Below are 25,081 nucleotides of genomic sequence, written 5' to 3'. Positions count from 1 at the left end.
CGGGGATAAATGAGGATTCTGAACATGCTGACATTGAGACAGAAGGATGGGAGTGAGGCTGGGAAATGTGAGCGCCCCTGGCATGGGGCCTGGGGGGTATCAGCTGAGGGCAGGGAGGAGGCAAGAGAGGGGGGAAGTTGTTTGGAGAAACGCAGAAAGCAAGTTGATTCGATGCAGTCTGCAAACATTATGAGGAGGAGAAGGTGGGAAAGAATAATGGGAGGCAGATGCCTGAGGGCCGAGGAACGGTAACAAGGGAACATTTGGATGGAGTCACGAGGCCATTGGTACACATTATCCTGTCTATTTCCCCTACAACTATCCTGCAAGGCAGGGAGCATCATCCCCATTGTCCAGATTAGGAAAGCGAAGCTCAGAGGGGGCCCAGTAGTGGTTCAACCCAAGCCTCTGGCTGCGGAGGCCACATCCCTTGCATGTAACTCTGCTGAAAGCAGGAGGGAGAGAAGGGCCCGGGAGGCCAGGGCAGCACCGTGATGTCAGGAGGGAGACATGAGGCAGAAGGACCCCGCTTCTTGAGTGAGCAGGAGAGGAGTGGTGGGAGGGGGGGTTAGAGCCCGGAACAAGGGTGGAACGTGCTGGCACCTGTGAGAGAACCCAGGAATGTGCAACCTGAGAGGAGCTGTGTTCATTCATTCATTCATCGGGATTCACGTGCTTTTCCTTTTCTTCCCCAGAGGACTCTGCTCTCTCGCTAGCCTTAAGAGAAACTGTTGGAGGGGCAACTCTTGGTGAAGGCAGACTTCTTTAGAGAGGAACAAATTTCAAAGCCACTGTCCCGGGTGAAATTCCCATTTTGCCAGCAACCCCAACCTGATCCCAAAGAGGGCCCTCAGACCCTGCCTCACACCTCCCAGAGGCCACCTACGAGCTTCTGTGAGACCAAGTGCAGCATCCAATCCAGAAAAGTCAGCTTCAGTCTCATCCGGGGATAGAAGGCTGAAGTTTAGACAGCCACGTGGAAGGGAGAACCTTGGCTCAGGGTGGAACTCAGCACCCACCCGTGGCTCCAGGCCTGATCCTGGCAGCCAGCGAGCTGTGTGATTCCCGGAGGGGGGAGGGCAGGAGCCACTGCCCCTGCCACCCACGCTAGCTTGCCTCCCAACACACTCAGGCCTTCCCTTGCCATGGCACTTAAAATGCTGTTATGACGGCCTGTTTGCTTGTCCATATCCACCACTGAAGTATACACTCCGTGAAGACAGGAACCTTGTCTTCATCGTTACTACATCCCTAGAGCCCAGCACGGCATCTGGCACACACTACAGGCTCTCAATCATCTTTTTTTGGTAAGCCCAATGTGAGGTTTAAACTCACAACCCTGAGATCAAGACCTGAGCTGAGATCAAGAGTCGAATGCTCAATTGACTGAGCCACCCAGGTGCCCCTCGAGGCACTCAATCAAGATGGAACGAATAATAAGAGCAAACACTAAAATAGCATTTACTATGGGCTAGGCCTTATTATAAAGTCCTTACACGTATTAACTTATTTAATCCTCATAATAATCCTCGAGGGAACTTACTAATATTTTCCCCATTTTATGGAGGAGCAAACTGAGGCACAGAGAGGTAGGAAACATGCCCAAAGTCTCCCAGCTGGTGGATGGAGCTGGGATTATGAACCCAGGCAGTCTGCCTCCAGAGGATAGATTGTGAACCACTCCTCTCTACTGCCTCCAAATAAATAAATGAGTCAACTCATACCAAGCCTCAGGAGTTGTCCAGGCAGGAATCCTAGGGTCTGCAGGCTACAGAGAAACCCGTGCTCATCAGGAAGTATATTACCCTTTTTGGGAACTTCTCTTCCCTTTTTTTTAAACATGGGTTCAGGAGAGCAAATGGGAAAAACAAAGGCAGGGATACCCAGGAGGAGGTCAGGAGATGGGCCAGAGGACTTATGGTCAGAGATGGCCAAAGGACTCATCAGCGGTTGGGTAAATGACCCACAAGGTCTGCCACTGAAGTGTCAAGCGGAATGAATAAAGGCAATGGGGCAGAACCCACACTACCCCTCATGGCCCCTCGGCCGACGCAAGGAGGACGCTGGGGTCAGGAAGCAGAGAGAAGTGGATCTGGAAAGAGTGGCTAAGCCGTGTTTCCCACGGGCGCTTCAAAGAGACATGTGGACAGCTGCCAGCGACCTTGCAGTTGGGCCCTGTAGGCCTGAGAAAGCCCAAGCAGATGCCGAGGGGTCAGCTGGGATCAACGCCAACTCCCAGGAATCTGAGCATCACAGAATGCCTGTGAAGCCTGGAGGGCAGACATGCATAACTTTCCTGGTACGGAAACGTGGGTCATGTGGGCCAGAACTCAGGTCTTCTGGCCCCTGACCCCAGCCCTGTCCCCTCAGCACTGCACCTGGGCCAGTTCACACACTGGGGAAGGAAGCAGAGGGGCCCCTGGCTGCGGCCTGCCCCTGCCCTGCTGACTCTCCCCCTGGGCTGCTGGGGCTCCCAAGGAGGCCTCGACCAGGACAGACTAATTCCTGGAGACAGTTTTGGCCCTGACTCTACAACAGAGCTCAGGGAAGAGATGGTGGAGACATATGTCTGGCCATGGGGCTGTTTACAAGCCATGCAGATCTCAGCCTGTGATGACAGATGGCCCCAGCAGGGAGTTCTGGAGGGCACCCTGCCATACACCGCTCTGCCAGAAGACAGACAGACATACACACACACACACACCCCGGGTGAGGCTGAGCTGGATGCACTGGGGCATGTGAGTGGACTGGAGCTGAATCCTCGATCTGTAAGCCTCGGGTGGGTAAGCTGCAAAGAACCTTCTAATCCCCCAGAGCAGTGGAAGGAGTGTGGGTTCTGTGGCAGCCAGACCCCATCGGATTCCTGGCTCTACTCTGACTAGCTGTGTGACCCGAAGCACGTTTCTTAACCTCTGTCAGTCTTCATTTTTTCATCTGTAGAAGTGGGGACAGAAGCTCAGTTTCATGGGTTGTGAAGGTTAAGTTCACTGAGAATCTGTGTCAGACTGAAGCTAGCAACATGCCGGGCACAGTCCCTGTAGATGCTCCCTAAGACTTAGTTCCTCCCTCTTCCTTTCCTTCCTCCCTTCTTCCTCCCTTCCTTCCCTCCCTCCCTCCTCCCCTTCCTCCCTCCCTTCCTTCCTTCTTTCAACACAGTTTCAAGGTTAGCAAGCAGGCTGCTGCGCCTCACTGGCTGGAGACACTTGGGCAAGTTGCTCAACCTCTCTGAGTTTTCTTATCAGTAAAATGTAGGTGACAATTCCCTCCTTGGGGCTATTGTGAACAGTAAAAAAGCATGCAAAACTCTGAGCATGATCCTTGTCACATATTGGTGATTATTATAAGGCTCATTATTCCAGACCCAAAGATGGGCTCTGACTGCTTCCTTGGGGTAGCACAAGAGCCAAAGTGGGTGTCTTGGTCACCACAAGCAGTGGGGTGGAGAGGGGTCCGGTCAGACCCTTGGCTCAGACAGGTGCCACTCCAGCCAACCCCACCGCAGCCCCCCCATGGACCTCTCCAGGCCAGAGATGCCACGTGTTGGTGACCCCCGCCCTGGGGTAAGGAGGGCGCTAACTTGAGCTGAGGCACAATTCCCTGGAGGCCTTGAGTCCCTTGGAAGAAGCTCTCAGAACATCCCTGAGCCAAAGAGACACTGCTTTTTTTCAGTCCAACAACTGGAATTCTGAAAAATCCCATTTCTTGAGGGCAGGAGTCCCAGAGAACAGGAGCCCCACCCCAGCACAGCTGTTTCCTAAGCTGGGGTCCTCTAGTTGAGCAAATTCCCCAAGCCAAATGCACAAGAAGCAGCCTAGGCGGCAGATCACAGGCCGGTGAGAGGCAGGGGGCCTCAGGTCACGTAGACACAACTTCTTCACCTGTAAAATGAAGAAGGTCACAGCCAACTCCCAGAGACGTGGTCAGGATGCAGTGGAATGAGGAAGCACTTAGCATGGTGCCTGGCACACGGCTGCTGACAGCAATGGTGACGAAAAGAGTGTTGCTGCTGTGACTTGCCCTGGTGCTGCCCGCGCCCCCTCACAAGTGCCCCCCTCCGCAGGGGCTGGCCTCCCCTGAGCCGGTCCCTGGGCAAGGGCCCTGGCAAAGCCAAGGCAAACCAAAGCTTGCCTTCTACTGAGGGTTTCCAGCACAGTTTCAGACACATACATATGAACCTCCACTCCCTCAAAAATCAGTATCCTTTCCAGCTCCTTCTATGAGCCAGTTCTTAGCAGGCTTCCTCTCCATGGTGGGGAGCGAAGTACTTCTGGGCATGCCCCATTGTATCGTTGGGTTTTGGTAAGCTGCAGTTTTTAATAAGCTGTTCCTTGTGCTCAGTTTCGAATTGAGCTCTGCTCACCAGAAACATCCACACATTGGCGTTAGCCCTCCAGAACCACATGGAACAAGCCTACCGCCTTTGCTCTGGGACAATTCGTCCAGCACATCTCCGTGAACACTTAGGCCTGAGCTGTAGGTTGCTGCCTGCCTGTCTATCCAATCCGCATCTTCTTGAGGGATATTGTCCTTCACATGCACATAACTCATGCGAGACGACGCCGGGCGGCCCCCTTCTGGCTGTGAACCCTGAGTCTAAGGTCCTGGTTTTTGTTGTCTTTGGGTGGGCTCAAGTCTCCCCAGAATGATTCGGGAGATTCCGGTCAGCTGAGAGTCAGACACACTGTGGTTTGAAGCCCTGCTCCCCTGTTCTGCTGTGTTACCTTGGACAAGTTGCTCAGCCCTCTCTGAGCTTCATCTTCCTCATTTGTCAAGTGGGCATAAAGACCCTTAGCTTGCACGTGGTTGCGACAATTTCATGAGATCAGGTGGGGAAGAGCCCAGTGTAGTGTGTGAACGTTCAGCAAGAGGGGCTATCATTGCTTTTAAGAGGGAAAGATGCAGAATTCCTTGAAGGGGCAGAGCAAGAGAATCATCAGTCCCTGGAGGGACAGGCAGGGGCCTGGGTTTTGAGGTGACCTCATCCCATGCCAGGCAGACGGACAGATGATCTCGTGGCAAACAGCTGGAGCCCACCACTGCGGGCTGAGAGCAGGGTGCCAGCCCCGCCCACCCCAGTGAAGGGGCCTGGGGGTAGACACAGCTGGTGCCAAGCCAGATGAGGCAGCGGCCAACTTTCCAGTCAACCCAGATGTCTGTCTTTCTCAGACAAAAACTCAAAAATGTGGCCTTAATCAAAGTGGCTTTTGAGAGCTGTCGCTCTTTGGACCCTGACAGGGGGACTGCAGAGGCTCTGAAAACTCCTGAGGGTCAGGAAGATGGGGTTCAGGCCACGTTCTGGAAGGTCGGCTGCATCTGTCACCCAGAGTAAAGGAAGAAAGAAGGGAGGGGATCAGAGGCTGACCGAAACGGACTCCCTGAGCCATCTCCCTGAGAAAGAGAGCACTGGAGAATTTTTTCCAGAAGAAAAGGGATTTATCTGTGCCACATAAACGAGACTTCAAGGCAGTTTCTTTCCTCATCAGAAATAGCATTGTTCTGCAGGGGCCTTCTTTGACAGTCCAGCATGGAGCCTCAGAAGCCAAAAGGTGATTTAGGGGAAGCTAGGAAGTCACATAGCTCCCCAGCTGTTGGCTTTATTACCCCCTTCATCCCCTGATTCTGCTAGGTGACCTTGTTGGGGATGACAAAGCCCTTCCCTGAAGGACACAGCCTTATTTCATCAGAGGAGACTTAGAGGCTCAGAGGGGCAAAGCCACCAGGCCTAGGAATGTTCTAGAACCCAGAAGTCCCGCCTGCCTTGCCAACCATTCCCAAACCTACCAGCAGCTCACCTTTTCTTCTTCTGACTCTTGCAAGGTAGCTTGCTTGTCATACCTACTTAGAGAAACATCCCCAACCCCCAGCCCTAGGCTCAGGCTAGGGTGTCTGGCATCCTGTCAACACAAAAAAGGTTCCTCAGCATCTTGCCCCTTCTCTATACAATGCCACTGCGCTTGAACGTGTTGTAAGTGTTTACGTTCCCTGGTCTTTGTTATTTCTTGCTCGGTGTGCTGGAATGCTTGACATTCCAGGGTTTGCACCCTGGTGCCCGACTTGCTGAGATGTGCTGAACACAGTGGGGGAGGGGGGTGGGAGGCACTAACTGGGACAGGGAGGAGGTGAGGGCACAGCCTTGGGTGTGCCATGCTCCAGGAAAAGTTTCTCACTCTCTTGGTCTCACCTGCATCTGCAATTTCCTTGAGTTGTTAAGCTCTTCCCCATCTCTTTGGCCTACTCTAATAATTCTTCAGATCTCATCCCGGATGTCACCCCCTATAAGAAACTTTCCCTGATCCACAAATTTGAGCTAGGATCCCCTACCCCACAGTGAACAGATGTGCAGGTTGTCCACTGCACAAAAGCACCACATCTCAGAGAATCGCTGGCATCTTAGATTTGTATTTGTAGAGACTGTTTTGAACAAAGGAAGTGGCACCTTTCTCTAATTTGTGCAAAGGTGCTATAGGACCTATCTATGGTCCCGGTTCCGCTGTGTTCCCACCGCATCTGGCATTTGTCTAGTTAGTGCTACCTGTATACGCCCCCCGTACCCGAGACTGTAAGCTTGGAGAAAGGAGACACTGCTTCTGGCTCAGCCTCCACTGTCTTTCCTGGGCCCACACACTAGGAGCACTTCAAATGGCTACTTCACTAATGTAAATATCCGTTGACTGAATGCGATGTGGGATGTGGAAGTCTCAAGGGTGGACCTAACCAGGAGGAAGGGAAAGAGGGCAAGAAGAAAAGTGGTGAGACATCTCTGGCCTGCAGGGGGAGACGCTGAGCAGTTCAAGGCCCTCTTCTGCCTCGGGGCAGTGGGTCCCTGCCCTTTTCCCTTTGTGGAGGGATACTTCGCAGCAATAATAATAACAGCTACTGTTTACTGACCTGATGCTAAGCACATGCCTCACCTACTCGCCACAGCAGCCCCACTGTCTCCATTCTGCAGAATGCAGATGGCGCGGAGACGAGGTCAGCCAGCAGAAGTACCTGCTCCGCGCTGGGTGCTCAAGCCTGGAAGCTCACAGCTAGCCTGGAAGCTCCATCACACTGCAAAACCGGCCACACTTATTTTTAAATTGGAAAATATGGTCCCTGCTCCACAACCAAGTCTGAAGTTAGGAACAGCCCTGCCCCTCCCACCTGTGGGTGCCAGGCCAGGCCCCCTACAAAGCCAACTCACCAAGTTGACTGTTGACAGGAAAAAGAAATCCATGCCAGGCCTGGGCCCAGACCCCAGGAGTGGGGCCAGGTGGGAAAAGACAGGCCGAGTGGGCAGAAGCTATCCTCGGGCACAGGCACCTCATCACCCACCTCCCAACCGTAAGATCGATGCCTAGGAGAGCAGCATGAACAGGCATTTCGCTGACTCCCAAATCCTCAGTGCTTGGCACACACAAGGCACCTGGTGAGTATTTGCCGAATAAATGAACGAACGAGCGAATGAATGAATGAATGAATGAATACACGTTAGGCTTTTCCCACCATCCAAAAGAGAGCAGGGAACTGGGTTTCCCATATCCCAAGGCAGAGGACCCTCTGGGACAGACACCCAACCTTGACTGGGTTAGGAAACAGGAGGGGAGGAGGTGAGGCCCCTCCAGGGAGAGAATGAGGGAAACGCTGAGTCACTACATCAAGATCACTGGGCCCCTGATGCCTGGGCAGGGGGGTATGTCGAAGGGGGCCCAGCATGGCATGGGACCCCTACAATCTGAGCAAGAACAACTAGCATGAGGGAGGAACCCCTCCCAGGCAATTAGATAGAGCAGAGAGTCCAGGCTGCACCTGGGCTCAGCTACCAGCCAGAAGCACCCTCAAGGCAGATCTGGAAAGCCTGCCCAGTTTACCAGCCTATTCTCCCTGCCTGGCCTCTGAGACCCTGGTGGGAAGTGAAGTGGAGGCCAGGCCTTGGGAAAGCTGCGCCCCAAACCCTACACCCCCGCACCTAGCACTCACCTGGTCTGGGTGGGCATGGGGCACATGAGGTCACCCCCCAGAAGGCTCCCACACTGCCACAGCAATCCTCTTGGGCAGTCAGCTCCAGCAAGGGGTTGGCACACTGGAAAAGAGGCCATGGACACCCATCACTCCCTCTTCCCTTTCCTGCTGTGCCAGAGCTGTCCCAGGAAAACCCGAGGTGAGGGCTCAACCCCAACATCCTGCTCCAGGGATGCCTCACCAAAGGGAGGAGAGGGGAGAGTCAGGGGATGGCCCGGAAGGAAGCAGAGAACCTTGCAGTCTATCCCACCAAACCCTAAACTTGGGGGCAGGGCACACCCAGATAAGAAAAGATCTGCTCTGTGCAGGACTGCAAACATCCCCCTTCCATGTCCCCAGCCCACAGAGGGTCCCAAAGGATGGGCTTTCCTCCATCAAACTCCAGGGAACTATAGGGTCACCTACGATGCAAGCCTTCCCCATGAACAGGGTCTAGGCTCAGGGACACTGCAAGTTGAGAGGCCAAGGAGGATCTGGGGACTCAGAGTCCCTATCCCTTGGCTACTCCCTACCTCCTCCAGTTCCCTAACCTCAGGAGGGGTTTCTGGAAATGCCAAAATGCAACTCTAACAAAAACCATCCTAGGTCTGGCTTAGCCCATATTTTTAGGTGCCCAGATTCAGAAAAACTCCCCTGATTTCCCATCACTGACTATGGATGCCTCTAGGAGGGATGGGGTGTCTCTCATCTTTTACCCCCAAAGCTTTAGGGTTTAACCTATCCACATCTCTGTGCTCTTCAATTTCAATGGAATACCATGCTTTTTCTGGTAGGATCTAACAGCCCTACTGTCTATGCACCGGGAGTCCTAGGCTCGGCTCCAGTACAGGCCAGGGTTTACTGGGACCAGAAGATGCTGGTGCCCTTCCAGAGGGGGACTCTTTTGGGGCTTCTTCGGCATGCCTGGCACTGACAAGTATCCAATGGAGCCTAGGTAGTAAGGAGGCCTCTCCTTGCTCACACAATTTATGCCCTACATTTTCCCATATGGCGAATAGGAGACTCTACCGACATACATTCCGTAAGGACGAGGAGCAGAGAGAAGGGGCAGAGTGAGGAGCAGTCACTATTCTGGAAGCCTGTAGGTCTGAGGCAGGGGATGCATTCTCACCTGTCCATTCACAGAGCTCAGGTAACAGCGGCCCAGCCCTCCTGGAGGCCTGGGTGCTGCCGGGGGCGGTGGCTGAAGGGCCTCTCCAGACCGCGCAGGGATGCTGTTGCCGTCCCAGTGGCTATGGCGGGGGCTGGCGGGGAGCCAGGGCGAGGGTCTGGTCTCCACGCTGTTCTCCTCTGGGGCCTCGCCCCGCACCCGAGCCACCTGATGGACCTGCACGGAGGCCTCTGGCGGGTGGCGGATGTGCACCTTCACCAAGGAGGGGTTCACGGAGGCTGGGCACAGGGGCTGGGTCAGAGCCGGGCAACAGGGCCCCACCTTCTGAAGAGGGCCCAGCACCCCTGGGCCAGGCCACTGGCTCTATGTCTCCCCCGAATTCTCATTCCATTTTTCCACTCTCTGCTCAAACCCAGAACAACTCCCCAGTGAGGACAGGATGGAGCACAAACTCCTTGACTTTGCACCTTCCAAAGAAGGACCTTCATGCTCAACCTCCAAATTACCTTCCTGATTCTACCTCCTCCCGCCATCCTGCACAACCCCTGAACTCTGGCCCGACAGACCCCTCAGGGCCCCACCTCCACACCGTGGCTCATGCTGGTCCCTGCGCAGGGGAACCCCTCCCACCTTCTCTGCTTAATCAAAGGCTATCCACCCTTTAAGGCCAGCTGAAGTCCACCTCCTCCACGAAGCCTTCCTGAGCACAGTTAGGGGGCTCTTCTCCCCCTGACCTCCTATGGAAGTCTGTATTTTTGGTAGCTTTTACGTGGCACCTGATAATGGAAGGCATGTTCCATTCTTCCTATCCAGCCCCACTGTCTTGTCCAGGGCTGAGGGTTCCCTGAAGGCAGGACCCCGCCTTTATACTTTTTTGTCTCATCCATAGCACCCAGTAGGGAGCAAGGGCAAAAAAAAATTATTGATGAATTCGGAGGAAGGGCAAAGAGAAGTTTAGGAAATGAAATTGAGCCCCGGGGGCAGAGAAGGAGGGAGGTCTGACTGGAGGCAGCTTCTGTGCCCTCCACCACGATGCCGGCACCCCCATGCCCGTGGCCCAGTGCACCCCCCAGCCCCACACTCACCCAGCTGGTTGGAGAGAGGCAAGGTGAAGGTGGACTGCCTCAAGGGGCCTTCCCGCAGGGCCCCGTGGCGGGAGCCCCTCTCTGGAGGCCCCGTGTCCAGCTTCGGGGAGGGCAGGTGGCAGAACTTTCCGGTGGAGTTGGCAGGGCACCAGCACTCATCCCGGCCGATGCAGCGGCCCCCGTTCAGGCAGGGGATCTGGCAGAAATCTACAACATTGATCTCAAGGTGACCAGTGGTAGAACAACATAGCAGTGCCCACCGCGGGGCCGGGGTGTGACCACAGGGAAGCAGGGGGAGCAGGCACTCCAATCTGGATGGCCCAGGGAGCCCAGCCCACCCTGAAATGCAGGGACTTTCCAGGACACCGGGAGTGAGGAAGGGTAGATAACAGCCGGCCGTTGCCTTTCTGAAGAGCCCTTTCACACCTTCCCAGGATCCCACAATAACCTGGGGGACAGGAAGGCTAGCTCTACTAACTCTACTAACTCCCTCACTTCTCTGTGGGGGAACCATGGACTCAGGTGGGTTATGGGACTTGCCTAGAGTCACACAGCTAGGCTGTCACAGAGCTGGGTGAGGACTCAGCATTCTGTGTGACTGGGGACAACTCACAGAAGCCATAGTATGAGAGCAGTAGGCTTCCTTCCTGCAGAAGGTCTGGGCTCCTGCTCAAGGCAGGCCTGTCCCTCTGGGCACCCTGCCCCTCCCCAGGGCCTGGGAACCCCCTGAGGACGGGGCGGGAAGGGACTCACAGATTCGGAAGCCAGACTTGGGGTCATGCCCATGACCACCCTGGCTATATAGGGTGGTGGTGTCACCACGCTCACAGCTGTTGGAACAGTGTCCATGCGCACAAGTCTGCTTGCAGATGGTGGGAGTGAAGACGATCTTGATCTTCTTGATTTTCTCCGTGAGGTTCAGCCCTGCAGAGAGAGGGCTTGGGTCCAGGGGGCAGGGCTGAGAGGCACAGCTGTGACCCCCAGAGGCTGGTTAGAAAGGCCCATGGGGTCAGGGGTGAATCCATCCCAAGGGCATTTGCTAAGTACCTACTGGAAGCAAGGTCCCACAGTGGGAGCAGGGTGGTGGTACCTTTGAGAAGCTCATAGTCCAATGTGTATTGAGGGAGGCCAACGTGCCAACCACTAAGCTCGTGCTTTATGCACATTCACTCTTGTCCTTCTTGGGGGAGCACCCTTTTAGGTTGAACCGTTAGAAATTGCCATTTGTGTAGGTTACAATGGCCGAATACTGACCATGTTCCTATACCCAATCTGATATTTCTATTTTACGGTTAAGGAAACTGAGGCCCAGAGAAGTTTGGGTTGCCCCATGGCACACAGCTGGCAAGTGCCGCAGTCGGGCGTGGAACCTGCAGGCAGAGGACTGACTGTAGCTGTGACTTGCCAGAGAGGAGTTTTCTAAGAGAAGGGGAGGAAGACAGAGCCTGGGAGAACGACTAGAGTCAGGCTGTGGATGCCCTGATTGCCAGAACGAGGACGAGGACGGGCCCTTTATTTGGTTGGTGGTGGGAAGCCTTTGAAAGTTTTCAGGGAGAGATCAAAGAGGACTCGTGGAGGACTGGCGCCCTCCCAGCTGGAGTGGGCAGGGGGCGGGGAGGCAGGGAGACCAGCTGGGAGGGCACGCAGCCATGCAAGCTGGTTCTGTAACACAGATGGTCGCGGTGGAAATACAAAGGAGGGGTATTCATTCAGCGTGGGGAGCCGCGGGAGGGAAACCAGAGGGAGAGGGCTTGAGGAGGGAAGTACAAAAGTCTGTGTAGACCGTGTGTTCAAGAAGCTAGCCTGGGAAGGGGGGAGAGACAGGGAGGAAGCCCGAGGGGAGTAGAGAAAGAACTCTGTGGATGTGTGTATGCGTGCAAGCGTGTGTGTGAGAATGGGAGCGGGAACCAAGTGTATCTGCTGGTGGGAAGGAGCTGGGGGGGGCAGGCTGAAGAGGGAGGAGAGAGGGTGTTGGGGGGAGGACAAGAGACCGTCTAGCGTCCTAGAGGAATCAAGAAGGGGGACATGCCCTTTTCAAGATGGCAAGAAAGGAGGTCATGGACTACAAAAAGAAATGAGTACTGACAGGGATAAACCTCGAAAACATGATACTAAGTTGCAGCAGACACCAAAGGCCACATATTGTGCAGACTCTGTTAGGACATGTCCAAGGTAAGCAAATCTCTAGAGACAAAGTAGATCAGTGGGGCCCGGAGCTTGGGGGAGGGGGAAAGAGGCTTAATGGGTACAGGGTTTCTCTTGGGAGTGATGACAATGTTCTCGAATTAGATAGTGATGGCGGTTGCACAAAATTATACACTTAAAACCACTGATGTGTACACTTTAAAAATGGTTAATTTTATGTGAATTTCACTTCAACTTTTACCATGGCAAGAAAAGAAAGGAGGTGAGCTCAGGCACGGGTTTAGGTAAGGGAGTGGTGTGCACGGTGGGGCAGATGGGCAGGAAGGTGAGGAGCTCTCCAAGAGGTGGCAGGCGTGTCAATGTGCTGATAGGATGGGGCTTGGGAAAGTGGGGGGCAGCTTGGAGTAGCTGCTCTGAGGGACGAGAGACAGAGACAGAGACAGAGACAGAGAGAGGGAGCAGGCACAAAGGAAAGGACTGTTGGGCAAGGAGCAGAATGTGCCGAGGCGTGAACGCACAGGGATGCTCAGCTGTCTCCTCTAGAACGCAGAAGCCCAGCTGTGGGTGCTAAGAAAGCAATTGCTCAGGTTGGTCCAGGAGGTTTGCAGGAAGGCTAAGGTGGAGGGAGCAGGGCCAGGGAGGGGAGGTTCATGGCTGGATATGAAGGAAGCAAAGGCAGGATGTGTGATAGGGGCAAAGTCCCCGATCAGCTGGTTTGGGACCCTTGGAGCTCAGCACAAAGCAGGCACTTGGCGACTGCTGGTTGATTGGCTGAGAGGATGAGGGACAGGTGAAACTCGGCCGGCCCGTGAGAGTGGAGGGGAGGCAAAAGCGGGGACAAGAAGGTCAGAGATTTAGATGCCCTGCTCTCCTAGGACCCTGAGACAGGGCATCCTTACCCCAGGGGGATGACAGGCGGTCCAGATACGCTGCCTGCTGGGCGCCATCCCTCCGCTCAAGGCCTGGCCCTGCGGGCAGGGCATTGGAGGTGAGCTGACCGCTGGCTGCGGCGGTTGGGTAAAGCCGGACAGTCCGGGACAACCCCGCGTGCTGTTGGGAGGGCTGGGTCTGGCTGAGCCCACTCAGGGTCCTGTGGAGATGATTGTGGAACGGGGGTTTACCGCCTAGGAGCAGCATCGCTGTGCCCTCTGTCCCCGCTTGGGCTGCCCAGCCCCCACCTCTGCACTAGAAGAGTGCCCTCTGTCTGGTTGCCTTCTCTGCACCCATCTGCAGCGATTCAGGGATGTGGAGGTGCCCTGAGGAAGGGGGAGTGAGGGAAGGCCCACCAGTTGGTTCTGCGAGAATGCCTAACCCTATGCGGAATAGCCAGGCGTTTGCTGGGTTATTCTGGGCAAGTCACAGCTTCTCTGGGCCTCAGGGCCCGAGACTATAAAACAAAGGTGTTAGACTGGTCCCTTGTGGCTCTGACATTCTGAGGGTCTGTGAGACTCTTAGGGACCAACCTCTGCCCCCAAACCGAGTCCTGCCCCCAAGCCTACTCCCTGCCACTTCTAAATTCAGCCCTTAACACAAATTACCTGTGGAAATGGTGCCCAACAAATGCTTATTCACAGATTGATTCGGGGGCGGAGGCTAGACTATCCCTCTCATTTCTTTTCATTGTAAAAATAATATAACAATATTCAAGGAGAAAACAACCTAATTCAGCATCCCCCTGCCCCCACGCAGCAAATACTTTGCACATTTCCTTTTAACCTTTGCTCAAATATACGTTCTTATCCCATTGTCATCACCTATAGACACAGCTTAAATTCTGATTTTTCACTTAACATTAGATCATATTTTATACAATCCCAGTTTTCATATTTATCATCTCAGTTACTACACGATAGTCTATCTGAAGACAAATCAGATTTATTTATTCAGACATTTGCCAGTTGCATGGATTGTTTTTAATTTTTTTTTTTAAAGGTTTTATTTATTTATTTGACAGAGAGAGACACAGCGAGAGAGGGAACACAAGCAGGGGGAGTGGGAGAGGGAGAAGCAGGCTTCCCGCCGAGCAGGGAGCCTGATGTGGGGCTCGATCCCAGGACCCTGAGATCATGACCTGAGCCGAAGGCAGATGCTTAATGACTGAGCCGCCCAGGCGCCCCTGTTTTTAATTTTTAACTGTGGACATACTTATGTTCACATAAGTATGGCTTTTTTTCCTTCCATTAAAATATTCCTTTAGTAAAGGGGGATTCATTATACTATTCTATTTTATTTTGTATGTTTGAAAAATACTTAAAATAGACAGTTAAAAAGGATCATTCTTTTAGGATTAATTCTATGGACTAGAATGACCATATTGAAAGGTATAAGAAAAAGGTTATAAACATTTATGGCTCTAGGTACACACTGGGGCTTTGTTTTTTGAAAGGGCGTATCAAAATGTATAAATGTACTACACACTGGGGCTTTGTTTTTTGAAAGGGTGTATCAAAATGTATAAATGTACTACTCAGAGTGCAGCCTCTACATCCTAATGTGTTATTATTTTTTTTATACTTTGCTAATTGAATTAAGTATAAAATGGTACTTCACTGTTGCCTTTTCTCTCTTTTATTTATTACTTCTGAGTTGAAATGTTCTTCATGTATCTATATACCACTTGTGAAAACTTTCTGCTCGTGTCCTTTGATATCTTAACCATTTGAACCGTCTCACAAATTTGAAAGCATTATCCATGTGTTTGTTATTAGGCCAGTCTACAAGGCAGCCTCCATGGTAAATATCCTGTCCCTTCACAGTGTATATGAACCACTGTATATGATGGTGTCTGCACTGTGGTCAGTGTGAGCACACTGTGGACACTGAAGCTGAGGGAGCAATTCCTGGTCCAAGGTTAGACATCCAGTAAATCAGGGCCCTGGGATTCCAGCCCAGAGCATCCTGACTGCTGTGCCACCTAATAGAGCAGCTCAGACCACGATGGAAGCTCAGCCGAGGAGCATCTGCTCAGGCCTGGAGGGCGCTCCTTCCCCCAGTGGGTCCCTCCTTCCCCCAGTAGGTTCTTCCTTCCCCCAGTAGGTCCCAACCCTAGCCTCTCCGCTGGATTCCTTGCCCAAGTGGGATAAGGTGTAGGACCCTCTCCTTCTGCTGTCCCTACTCCAGTTCTGTTGACCCTGAGTGCCTAGGCCATTAACAAGCTTCCTCTTATCCTTTCCTGGCAGAAGCCAAATCAGGAGAGATGTCAGAGGCAGGTACCCCAGTACTTTTCTAGGCTATGTTTAGCCCTCCCCCAGGCCCCTCTGCTCAGAGCTTGGCTCCCATAGGCTTTTTTTTTTTTTTAAAGATTTTATTTATTTATTTGACAGAGATAGAGAGAGCACAAGCAGGGGGAGCGGCAGGCAGAGGGAGAGGGAGAAGCAGGCTCCCCGCCGAGGAAGGAGCCGACGCGAGGCTCGATCTCAGGACCCTCAGATCATGACCTGAGCCAAAGGCAGACGCTTAACCGACTGAGCCACCCAGGTGCCCCTCCCAGAGGCTTTAATGCTGTTCTTCCTTCCAGGGCCATCCGCAGCAAATCTTTACCCTGACAGGCCCCAAACATGCTTCACCCTGCTTCCTGAGTTTGGGGTCTAGAGTGGGAGAGAGGTCCTGTTAGCCACTCGAGAAGTTCTGGGAGCTGTAATGGGCCAGAACTGGGAGCCCAAACCTCAGGCACCTGCTCCTCATTCCCAGGAAAAGATCAGCACAACCAGCTGCAGCAGAAAACACAATCCTTTCAAGATCTTCCCAGAGTGTGCCCGAGAGAGAGAGCTGGTGGGTTGGTGGGAGTCTCCTCCTGGTGGCACCGGCCTGGTGCCACGGCTCAGCTTAGTGCCAGCACCGAAGGGCACCCTAGGAAGATGAAGGGAGTAGCTCACGTTCTGCCCAGTTCTGCACTTTTTTGAACTTGACCAAGGAAGAGCTCCCCAATCTGGTCAAGATGGAAACTCAAAGGGTTTTTCTTGGTAGTTTGTTGTCATTGTTATCACTGCTGTCACTCGTTTCTCCAATGGAACTCAATGCTGATGGCCCCAAGATTCCTAAGTTCAAATCCTAAGTCCAGTGGTTAATGTTGCAGAGAAGAAAAAAGCCACCACCAACAAAGAACCTCCCACGTTCCCTAGTTGTAGGTAGGACCTAGCTGTACGGAGGGGAGAAAACAGGATCAGGCCAGGCAAATGTCAGTTCTTCCTCTTCTAGCAGAATGGCCTGAGCAAGGCACGGAGCTCCCCTGAGCCTCAGATTCCTCATCAGTAAAGTGGGAATAGCAATGCCACATCATGGGGCCAGAGTGAGGACTAAGAGAAATAGCGAGGTTGTGATTACTTTGCAAATATAAGTAAATGGCATGAGTTGAAAAATATGCCAGAATTTTACAATCATGTGAATGACAACAAAAAAAGTGCTAGATACAGTTCAGACAAGTACAACAAATTGTTTTGAAAGAAAGCCACTGAGGGCGCCTGGGTGGCTCAGATGGTTGGGCGTCTGCCTTCGGCTCAGGTCATGATCTCAGGGTCCTGGGATCGAGTCCCGCATCGGGCTCCCTGCTCCTTGGGAGCCTGCATCTCCCTCTGCCTCTCTCTCTCTCTCTCTGTCTCTCATGAATAAATAAATAAAATCTTCAAAAAAAAAAAAAAAAAAGGAAGAAACCCACTGAAAATTCTTCTTCATCTAAGGGGAATGAAAGACTCCCCAAAACACTTTGTTATACTGTCCAAGCATCCTTATATGTAAAGGGCCAAGTGCCCAATCTGGTGTCCACACATTTTTAACAACCGGAGCCTCCTGAACCTAATCCACTGTCATCTACTGTTGGGATGGGGATTTGGGGTTAAATGGCAGAAATAAAAAGTTCTGCCTTGTCTGAGAGCTCACAGCAAAGGACGAAGCCCCAGTTCTTTGATCGGTTCTACCTCTTCCACCAAAATTACCCCCTAAGGCAACCACTATCTCCTTTCTTAAGCCCCAGCTCAGTCCTTAGAGGTGGGCAGGGAGGCCCACAAAGTGAGGAGGTGGCCTCCAGCTGGTTGCCTGTGCCCTCAGCACTTAGAAGGTCATAGGCAGCTAGGATGCGGTGCAGATCGTGAGCTGGGGAGTTTGCAAGCCCCATAGTCTGGCTTTGTGTTATCTTCGCACTTATTTCTCTTAAGTGATTCACAAGCCTTTAGCAAAAGCCCGGTTGCATGCCCCATTCTAGTCTCAGTTAGGTCGTGGGATATCAAGGAAAGGGTGTGGCAGGGTGTTGGGCCCAGGGTGGTCTAAAGAAGCAGTGCCCCCTTAAGGACAAGAGTGGTGACAAAAGGGGCAAGCGAGAGCTTCACCGAGAAGGTGACTTTCTTTTTTTTTTTTTTAAGATTTTTTATTTATTTATTTGAGAGAGAGAATGAGACAGAGAGAGAGAGCACGAGATGGGGGAGGGTCAGAGGGAGAAGCAGGTTCCCCGCCGAGCAGGGAGCCCGATGCGGGACTCGATCCCGGGACTCCAGGATCATGACCTGAGCTGAAGGCAGTCGCTTAACCAACTGAGCCACCCAGGCGCCCCAGAAGGTGACTTTCTTAACCACAGTCCCCCATAGGAAAGGGTCCGTCTACTCAGCCTTGGAAGAGTTGCTTTGATTTCATCAAAGGATAACAGTTCTTGAACTTTCCTGGCACAAGAAGAGAATTTGCTATCTCTCTGGGATTGTTCCAAAGAAGTCCTGGCAAAGCAGCCACAATGGACCAGAACAGCTGTCCCTAGACTTTAGGATCGCATGGATCAGTAAAATTTTGAAACAAATGTAGGAGAACAGCATAAAGTTGCCAATTTTTTGTTTAGGTAAGTCAGAAATTCACACAGACACACACACCTACCAATTATTACCACCATAATTCCATGAAAGAAAAGACATCTCAATGTCAAAAAGAAACATTTGAACAAGCTTAACTTCATGGAAACCTCACCGCATTGACTTTATTTTCTTCATTTCCTCATGGACCAATGAAACATTCATGACAGGCTAGCACCAAGCCAAGAGGAAACCACTGAGCTACAGTCTGAGGACTTTTGGGCTCTTTTGACAAATTTGGGAGAAGAAAAAAAACAACTTCCCGTCCCTGCTGGCTGGGATCTTCAGACCCAAGTGAAAACTGCCCGGACAGTGCATACCTAAAATGATGTCACTCAGTTCAATGTGGTGTGCCAACATTTTGCCATCCTGAAAAGATATTTAACACTGAGGTTTTCAAAAGCAATTGGAGAGACAAGTGGGTGAGGGGCTCCATGCCTTTCACCCCATCCAAGTGCACCTGAGCCTGGAGGCTTCACTCTACCTACTTTATAAATTGGGCTTCCAAATACTGTTTTGTTTGAAAAGGGTTTTGCTGCTAAAAGATAGTTTAAAAACATCACTATACGGTGCATAGAATAATTATAGCTACCATCTATTGAGCACTGAGCCAGATGCTTTATTATTTTTTATTTTTTTAGATTTTTTGATTTGAGAGAGAGTGAATGAATGAGAGAGAGCCCGAGCAGGGGGAGGAGCAGAGGGAGAGGGAGAAGCAGGCTCCCCACTGAGCAGGGAGCCCGATGCGGGACCAGGACACTTGGGATCATGACCTAAGACGGACGCAGATGCCTAACCAACTGAGCCACTCAGGCACCCCAAGCCAGATGCTGTAAATGCATCATCTTAATCACATTATTTTATTGAATGATACAAGTAAGTTGCAGAATAACATGGATAGTATGCTTCCAGGTTTGTGTCTTTTTTTTTTTTTTAAAGATTTTATTTATTTATTTGACAGAGAGAGAGACAGCGAGAGAGGGAACACAAGCAGGGGGAGTGGGAGAGGGAGAAGCAGGCTTCCTGCGGAGCAGGGAGCCCGATGCGGGGCTCGATCCCAGGACCCCGGGATCATGACCTGAGCCGAAGGCAGACGCTTAACGACTGAGCCACCCAGGCACCCCCAGGTTTGTGTCTTAAGAAAAACTTCTCTCTCATAGGAAAGATCTGGAAGGATTTGTAAACCGTGGCTACCCCTGTTTTTACATTTTTGGAATTTTTTTCAGTAAAACATTTTACAGTAAACATGCATCATTTTGTAATAAAAATAAATCCTTATTTTTCACAGCAGCTCCATTTTATAGATAAGGAAACCGAGGTTCAGGAAAAGCATGGTAAATGTGTGCAAATAACTTGGATCCAAAGTGGACCATGATGGCTGACAGAGGTACAGGAATTCAGATGTAAGAAAGACCACATCATCTGAGCTGGGGCTTAAGAGAGGCGTAGGATTTTTCACAGTCCAAAATGAAGAGGAAGACACTGCGGATAAGAAAAATATTACAAGACAATGGGCGGTGGGGGGAAGCATGGGCTTTTTCACAGGAAAAAAACACCAATGTTTCCTAAGCACATGCAAATATGCTCATTCTTTTTTTTTTTAAGATTTTATTTATTTATTTATTTATTTATCTTATATATCTAGAGAGAGAGCAAGAGAGAGTGTGAGCAGGGGGAGGAGCAGAGGAGGAAGGGAGGGAGAGAGAAAGAATCTCAAGCAGACTCCCTGCTGATCACGGAGCCTGAAGCAGGGCTTGATCTCAGGACCCTGAGATCATGACCTGAGCGGAAACCAAGAGTCAGATGCTTAACCGACTAAGCCACCCAGGCGCCCTGAAGATATGCTCATTCTAAGAGATGTGCAAATGAAAACTACTCTGAGATAGCATTTTCAATCCATTAGATTAACAAAAATTCGGGCGCCTGGGTGGCTCAGTTGGTTAAGCGACTGCCTTCGGCTCAGGTCATGATCCTGGAGTCCCGGGATCGAGTCCCGCATCGGGCTCCCTGCTCGGCGGGGAGCCTGCTTCTCCCTCTGACCCTCCTCCCTCTCATGCTCTCTGTCTCTCATTCTCTCTGTCTCAAATAAATAAATAAAATCTTAAAAAAAAAAGATTAACAAAAATTCAAAAGTTTAATAATAGACTAATTTGGCAAAATTGTGCTGAAATAGGCACTCTCAAATGGTGCTGTAGGAACGTAAATTGATACAGCCCTTAGGAGAGCAATTTGGCAATGTCTCTCCACACTGAGTGCATCTATGCTTTGCTCCTGCAGTTCTATCTCCAAAATGATGCCACAGATAAAGCTGCCATGTAGGCACTGCGGCCACCCTGCCCGGGGCCCCTTTGCAGCTGGTGCACCTCCTACTGGCCGCATCTGAGTCCCGCTGGAGGCGGATGGCAACCACCTGACAAAGCCCCTCCCACACCAATGACTGCCTGAACAAGACGTTCAAAAGCCCTGCCCCTTGCCTGAAGGGGAGACAATTCTGCAAGCTCCACCCTCAGTCAGGCCTTGGCTCGATTTCCTTGGATCCAATCCTTGCTAGGCTCTTTCCACCTTCCCATCCTGCTTCCCTCCCTTGGCAATCCCCCAGTAAATCACACACCATGGGAAGCCATGTCCCAGCTCCACCTCTAGGGGAGTCTGACCTAAGACACTTGTGAATGTCCAAAATGATGGATGAACAAGATTATTCATAGCAGCACTATTTTATAATAGCAAAATATTTTGTAAAGAATAGGAACAATGTAAGTGTCCTTCAGTAGGAGATTGGTTAAACAAACTAGGATATATCCACAGGATGGGGTCATACGCCCTGGAAACAGAAAGCAGCTTCTTACATCTATAGGAAAGCTCTCCAAGACATACTGAAAAGTGGATAAACAGCCCCGATCTGGTCCACCGACTGTTTTTATACGGATGGTAAACTAACAATGGTTTTTTATATATTTAAACAGTTGAAAAAGGTCAAAAGAAGAATATATTTCATGACATGAGAAAGTGATATGAAATTCAAGTTTAAGTTTCCATAAATAAAGTTGAGTTGGGACAGAGTGACGCTCACTGTCTGTGAGCTACTTTTGCTCTAAATGGCAGAGCTGAGTAGTTGTAGAACCATATGTCATACAAAGCCTAAAATATTTACTATCTGGCTTTTTATGGAAAAGTTTGCTGACTCCTGGTGGGGGGTATGTAAACTTTTGTGTAAACGTAGAGAAAATAAGCATATGTGTTGCATTTATTTTCATCTTTAAAAAGCAACCTAGGAAGGCTACCTTGGAAATCAATAACAGTGGTTACCTATGTACGTGGGGTGGCAGGGAGCAGGTAGGGGGCAGACGGGGAATAAACTCGTGCCACCATTTAATGAATGCTCGCTCTGCACCAGGCTCCATGCCTATAATGCACATTGCCCGCATCATCTCACATAGGTCTCTCCGTAATTCTAAGAGTTACTCATTATCCCATTTCACAGTCTAGAAAACAGAGAGTAGCAAGTTTCTATCCCTTCCTAAAGGTTACAGAACTCCCAAGGGCAGAAGCCAGGTTACCAAACCAGGTTAAGTTCATCCTAGAGCTACCCCACCATTTGTTATTGCCATATCACCATTTTACAGATGAGGACACTGAGATTTGGGGGGATTGAAGAAGAATCGGTTCCAGTCCAAATGGTGGACAGCGTGAAGTATCAGAGAGGTGTCTGTGCTGTATTGAATGGGTGAGGAAGAGTCTCTGGAGAAGCCCACCTTCTTTCACTCATTCAAGAAGCACTTACTGAATGCCTGCCACATGCCAGGCCCTGAGGTCCAAGGATGGCAAAGACCCTCTGCCCCTCTCTGCTCCCGTGGAGTCTGGGCAAAGTGTCCAGCGCTCCAGCGAAGATGTGGGGGCACAGGGGGCGCTGCATATTAGCCTTGAGATGTTCATGGTCTTCAAGCAGGTCTAGGACATAATGAGATAGGCCTTTTCAAATGATTATTACTCTGGTGAAAGATGACCTAGGTGTAGATGGACCAGAGAGGGGCAGGCTGGAGGCCAGCTGGAAGGCTTTGGCTGTGGTCTAGGCTAGCAGGGACCAAGGATGGGACCAGGAAAAAAGTCTGGATTCAAGGGATAGTTAAGTCATGGAGAATTCCCAGTCGTGGCTTAGACCAATGGTGGAGGGAGCTCCAGGGGCCAAGATCTCATGTGGGAGATCCAAGAAGTGGCTCTGTCTGGGACACAATGAGCACTGGATGCCTCAAGATGGAGCTCCACATGGAAGCACCCAGGCGGCAGCGCTCAGGAGAGAGACAGGGCACGGTCGGGAGCGTTGTAAGGATAGAGCTGGTGGTCACGGAGGAGTTAGGAGGGAGGGATGACAGCACTCAGCGAGAGCATGCACAACAAACCCCGCTTCAGAACTCCCTGCTGGACTGAGGCGTTAACTCTAACACTTCCCAATCTCAGGAGGGAAAATGTGTTAATGAACAGACGGCTCTGAGTTCTAAGTTTTGTTCCCATAAATTCGTCTCCAGCCTTTGACACCTGCTACCCCTTGTCGGCTAGCACACGATAAAACAAATGAATAAGCAGTAAATGCATATTAACGGAAAATGTGGCAGTGGTCCATCACACTTCACTTGACAGCATGTTCTTCTCACGGATATGTGTGTGTGCCTAGAGCTGGGTTTTATTTTGAACACCCAGACGATCGTCATAGTTTCTGCTAATAAAACTGTTCTCAGCTCTAATCATGGGATTAATTACATTGATGGCATTCCTTATGACTCCCAGGCGCTCTGGCACCTAAACCCTCTGGGAAATAGAGGAGTGAAGAGAGAGTAAGCAAGGGTGGAGGAGGGGCCTGGGGAGCACCAAGGCCTGAGGGCAGACAGAGGAAGAGGCTGTGAGGGTGTCAGAGAGGGAGCAGCCAGACAGGTAGGAGGGGGACAGGGAGCCAGGAGGGCCCTCCAGAATGCCGTCTCCGCTTCTGGCCCTCCTGTGACTGCAGGCCTCGCTAGGGGCAGGTGCCCAGGCCCCAGCGCCTCCCAGGTGGCTCAGTCTCCGCTGAGGATGTGGGTGCTGGCAAGGCAAGGGAAACCCTCACAGAGCTCTCTCTCTGCTCCTTCTCTCCTCAGGCCTAGGCCAGGGTCAGCCGGCCCTTGTGCCAAACCCTCAGGGACCCACTGTAGTGTCGCCAGACCTCCTGCTCTGGGTCCTGCCACAAACCTGCCCTGCCTCAGCCGAGGGCAAAGGGGCACCCGGCCAGGGTGGATCAAGAGGAGGGGACACCGTGGACATGGGACAGGACCCAGGAGCCCGCTGGTCTAGGAGAAGCACAGCTTGGGGGCTGGGCAGGTGAGAGGCAGGCTGGCTACGACTTAGCAGCTATCACTCTCCAGCGTCTGGGTACCACACGTGCCGGGTTGGTGGGTTCTTTGGCGACGCTGTGAGGAGGGGAGGGCTTGAGCAATAATGATGACTATGTATTGTGTGCTAATTCTGCGTTGTATATATTTTTTATTTTTTATAGATTTTTATTTATGTGAAAGAGAGAGCGAGAGTGAGAGAGAGAGAGCACAAGCAGGGGGGAGGAACGGCAGGCAGAGAGAGAAGCAGACTCCCCGCTGAGTGGGGAGCCTGATGCGGGACTCGATCCCAGGACCCTGGGATCATGACCTGAGCCGAAGGCAGATGCTCAACTGACTGAGCCACCCAGGCGCCCTGTGCTGTGTATTCATTGCTACATTTGCATTATGTTATCTGATCTTCACAACCACCTTAGGGGCTAGGTATTGTTATTAGCCCCATGTTTCAGAAAAGGAAACTGAGGCACAGAGCGGTTAAGGAACTTGTCCAAGATCATTCGTCTAGAATCACTCTGTCCATCAGAACTTTCTGTGGGGATAGAAATGCTCTATAGTCTGCGCTATTCAATATGCTAACTACCAACCACTTGTGGCTTTTGAACCCTTGGAAACGTGGCTAGTGTGGCTGAGTTTTATGTTAAATCAAATTTAAATAGCCCCATAGGGCTGCTGATTACCATATTGGACAGTGCAGTATAAAAAATGGAGGAGTCAGGGGCACCTGGGTAGCTCAGTTGTTAAGCATCTGCCTTCGGCTCAGGTCATGATCCCAGGGTCCTGGGATCGAGCCCCACATCTGGCTCCCTGCTCGGCAGGAAGCCTTCTCCCTCTCCCACTCCCCCTGCTTGTGTTCCTGCTCTCGCTATCTCTCTCTCTGTCAAATAAATAAAATCTTAAAAAAAAAAAAAAATGGAGCAGTCAGCATTGGAATCCCAAAAGTCTATACTGGCCTGTAACTATGTGGATAGAGGTTCCCCTGGCTGCCCTCATTGTGTTCTCTGTCCCTTGAAGGCTTCGCTCTAACCCTAGGCACTAGGGTCCCCCGACTGTCCTTGCCTGGGGGAATCAGCCCCCTCCTAAACCCTGCTCTCCTGCCCCCAGACTGCAGTATCTGGCATCAGATGTGAGGAGGGCTGTGGCAGGGAAGAGCCTGGATTTGCAGAGGACAGACCGAGGCCCATGCCACAGGGGAGCAGGTTTCAGCAGAGTGTGAAGAACAACGTTTTTGACCAGCGACAGCGTGACCCCTGAAGAGGCAGGAGCTTTGTGTGCCCGGGATAGTGGAGCTTTTCCTGAGTGCCAGAGAGGAAGCCGTAGGCCTCTGGGCTCACGGCAAGCTCCGGGGGTTGGTGCCCGGGGGACCCAGGCCCCGCCCTCTGCCTGGCACACTGATGTGGTCTCATCAGCTCCAGCACCCTCACTCCCTGGCTGTCCTGAGGCCTCTTCTGTCGCTCACCCTGTTTTGCCCACCCTGCTGTGTCCAATCCCTGGAACCTCAGTGGTCAGCCGGAGTCCCCAGTCCAGCCCCACCTCAGCCACCTGTGAGTCACATCC

General features: G+C 51.7%; 1 protein-coding gene across 6 annotated transcripts in view; it reads right to left on the bottom strand.

Moving 5' to 3' along the window:
- The window catches only part of LTBP2 (latent transforming growth factor beta binding protein 2), a 100,790-nt gene that overhangs the window by 36,278 nt on the left and 39,431 nt on the right, over positions 1–25,081 (bottom strand). For 5 of the 6 annotated variants that reach the window (XM_021679790.1, XM_021679788.2, XM_021679785.2 and 2 more), the window contains exons 4-8: positions 13,242–13,432; positions 10,951–11,121; positions 10,198–10,404; positions 9,113–9,390; positions 7,960–8,062 (exon numbers count right to left, since the gene is read on the bottom strand). In XM_021679790.1, coding sequence (XP_021535465.1) covers positions 7,960–8,062; positions 9,113–9,390; positions 10,198–10,404; positions 10,951–11,121; positions 13,242–13,432 — 950 coding nt within the window. The remainder of the gene's footprint in view (positions 1–7,959; positions 8,063–9,112; positions 9,391–10,197; positions 10,405–10,950; positions 11,122–13,241; positions 13,433–25,081) is intronic. The other variant, XM_021679789.2, reaches the window with a different exon arrangement.

This window comes from Neomonachus schauinslandi, chromosome 9 (assembly GCF_002201575.2).
Source record: "Neomonachus schauinslandi chromosome 9, ASM220157v2, whole genome shotgun sequence".
Taxonomy (NCBI): Eukaryota; Metazoa; Chordata; class Mammalia; order Carnivora; family Phocidae; genus Neomonachus; species Neomonachus schauinslandi.
The sequence above is the reverse complement of the archived record's forward strand: the minus strand, read 5'-3'. Positions and strand labels throughout refer to the sequence as shown.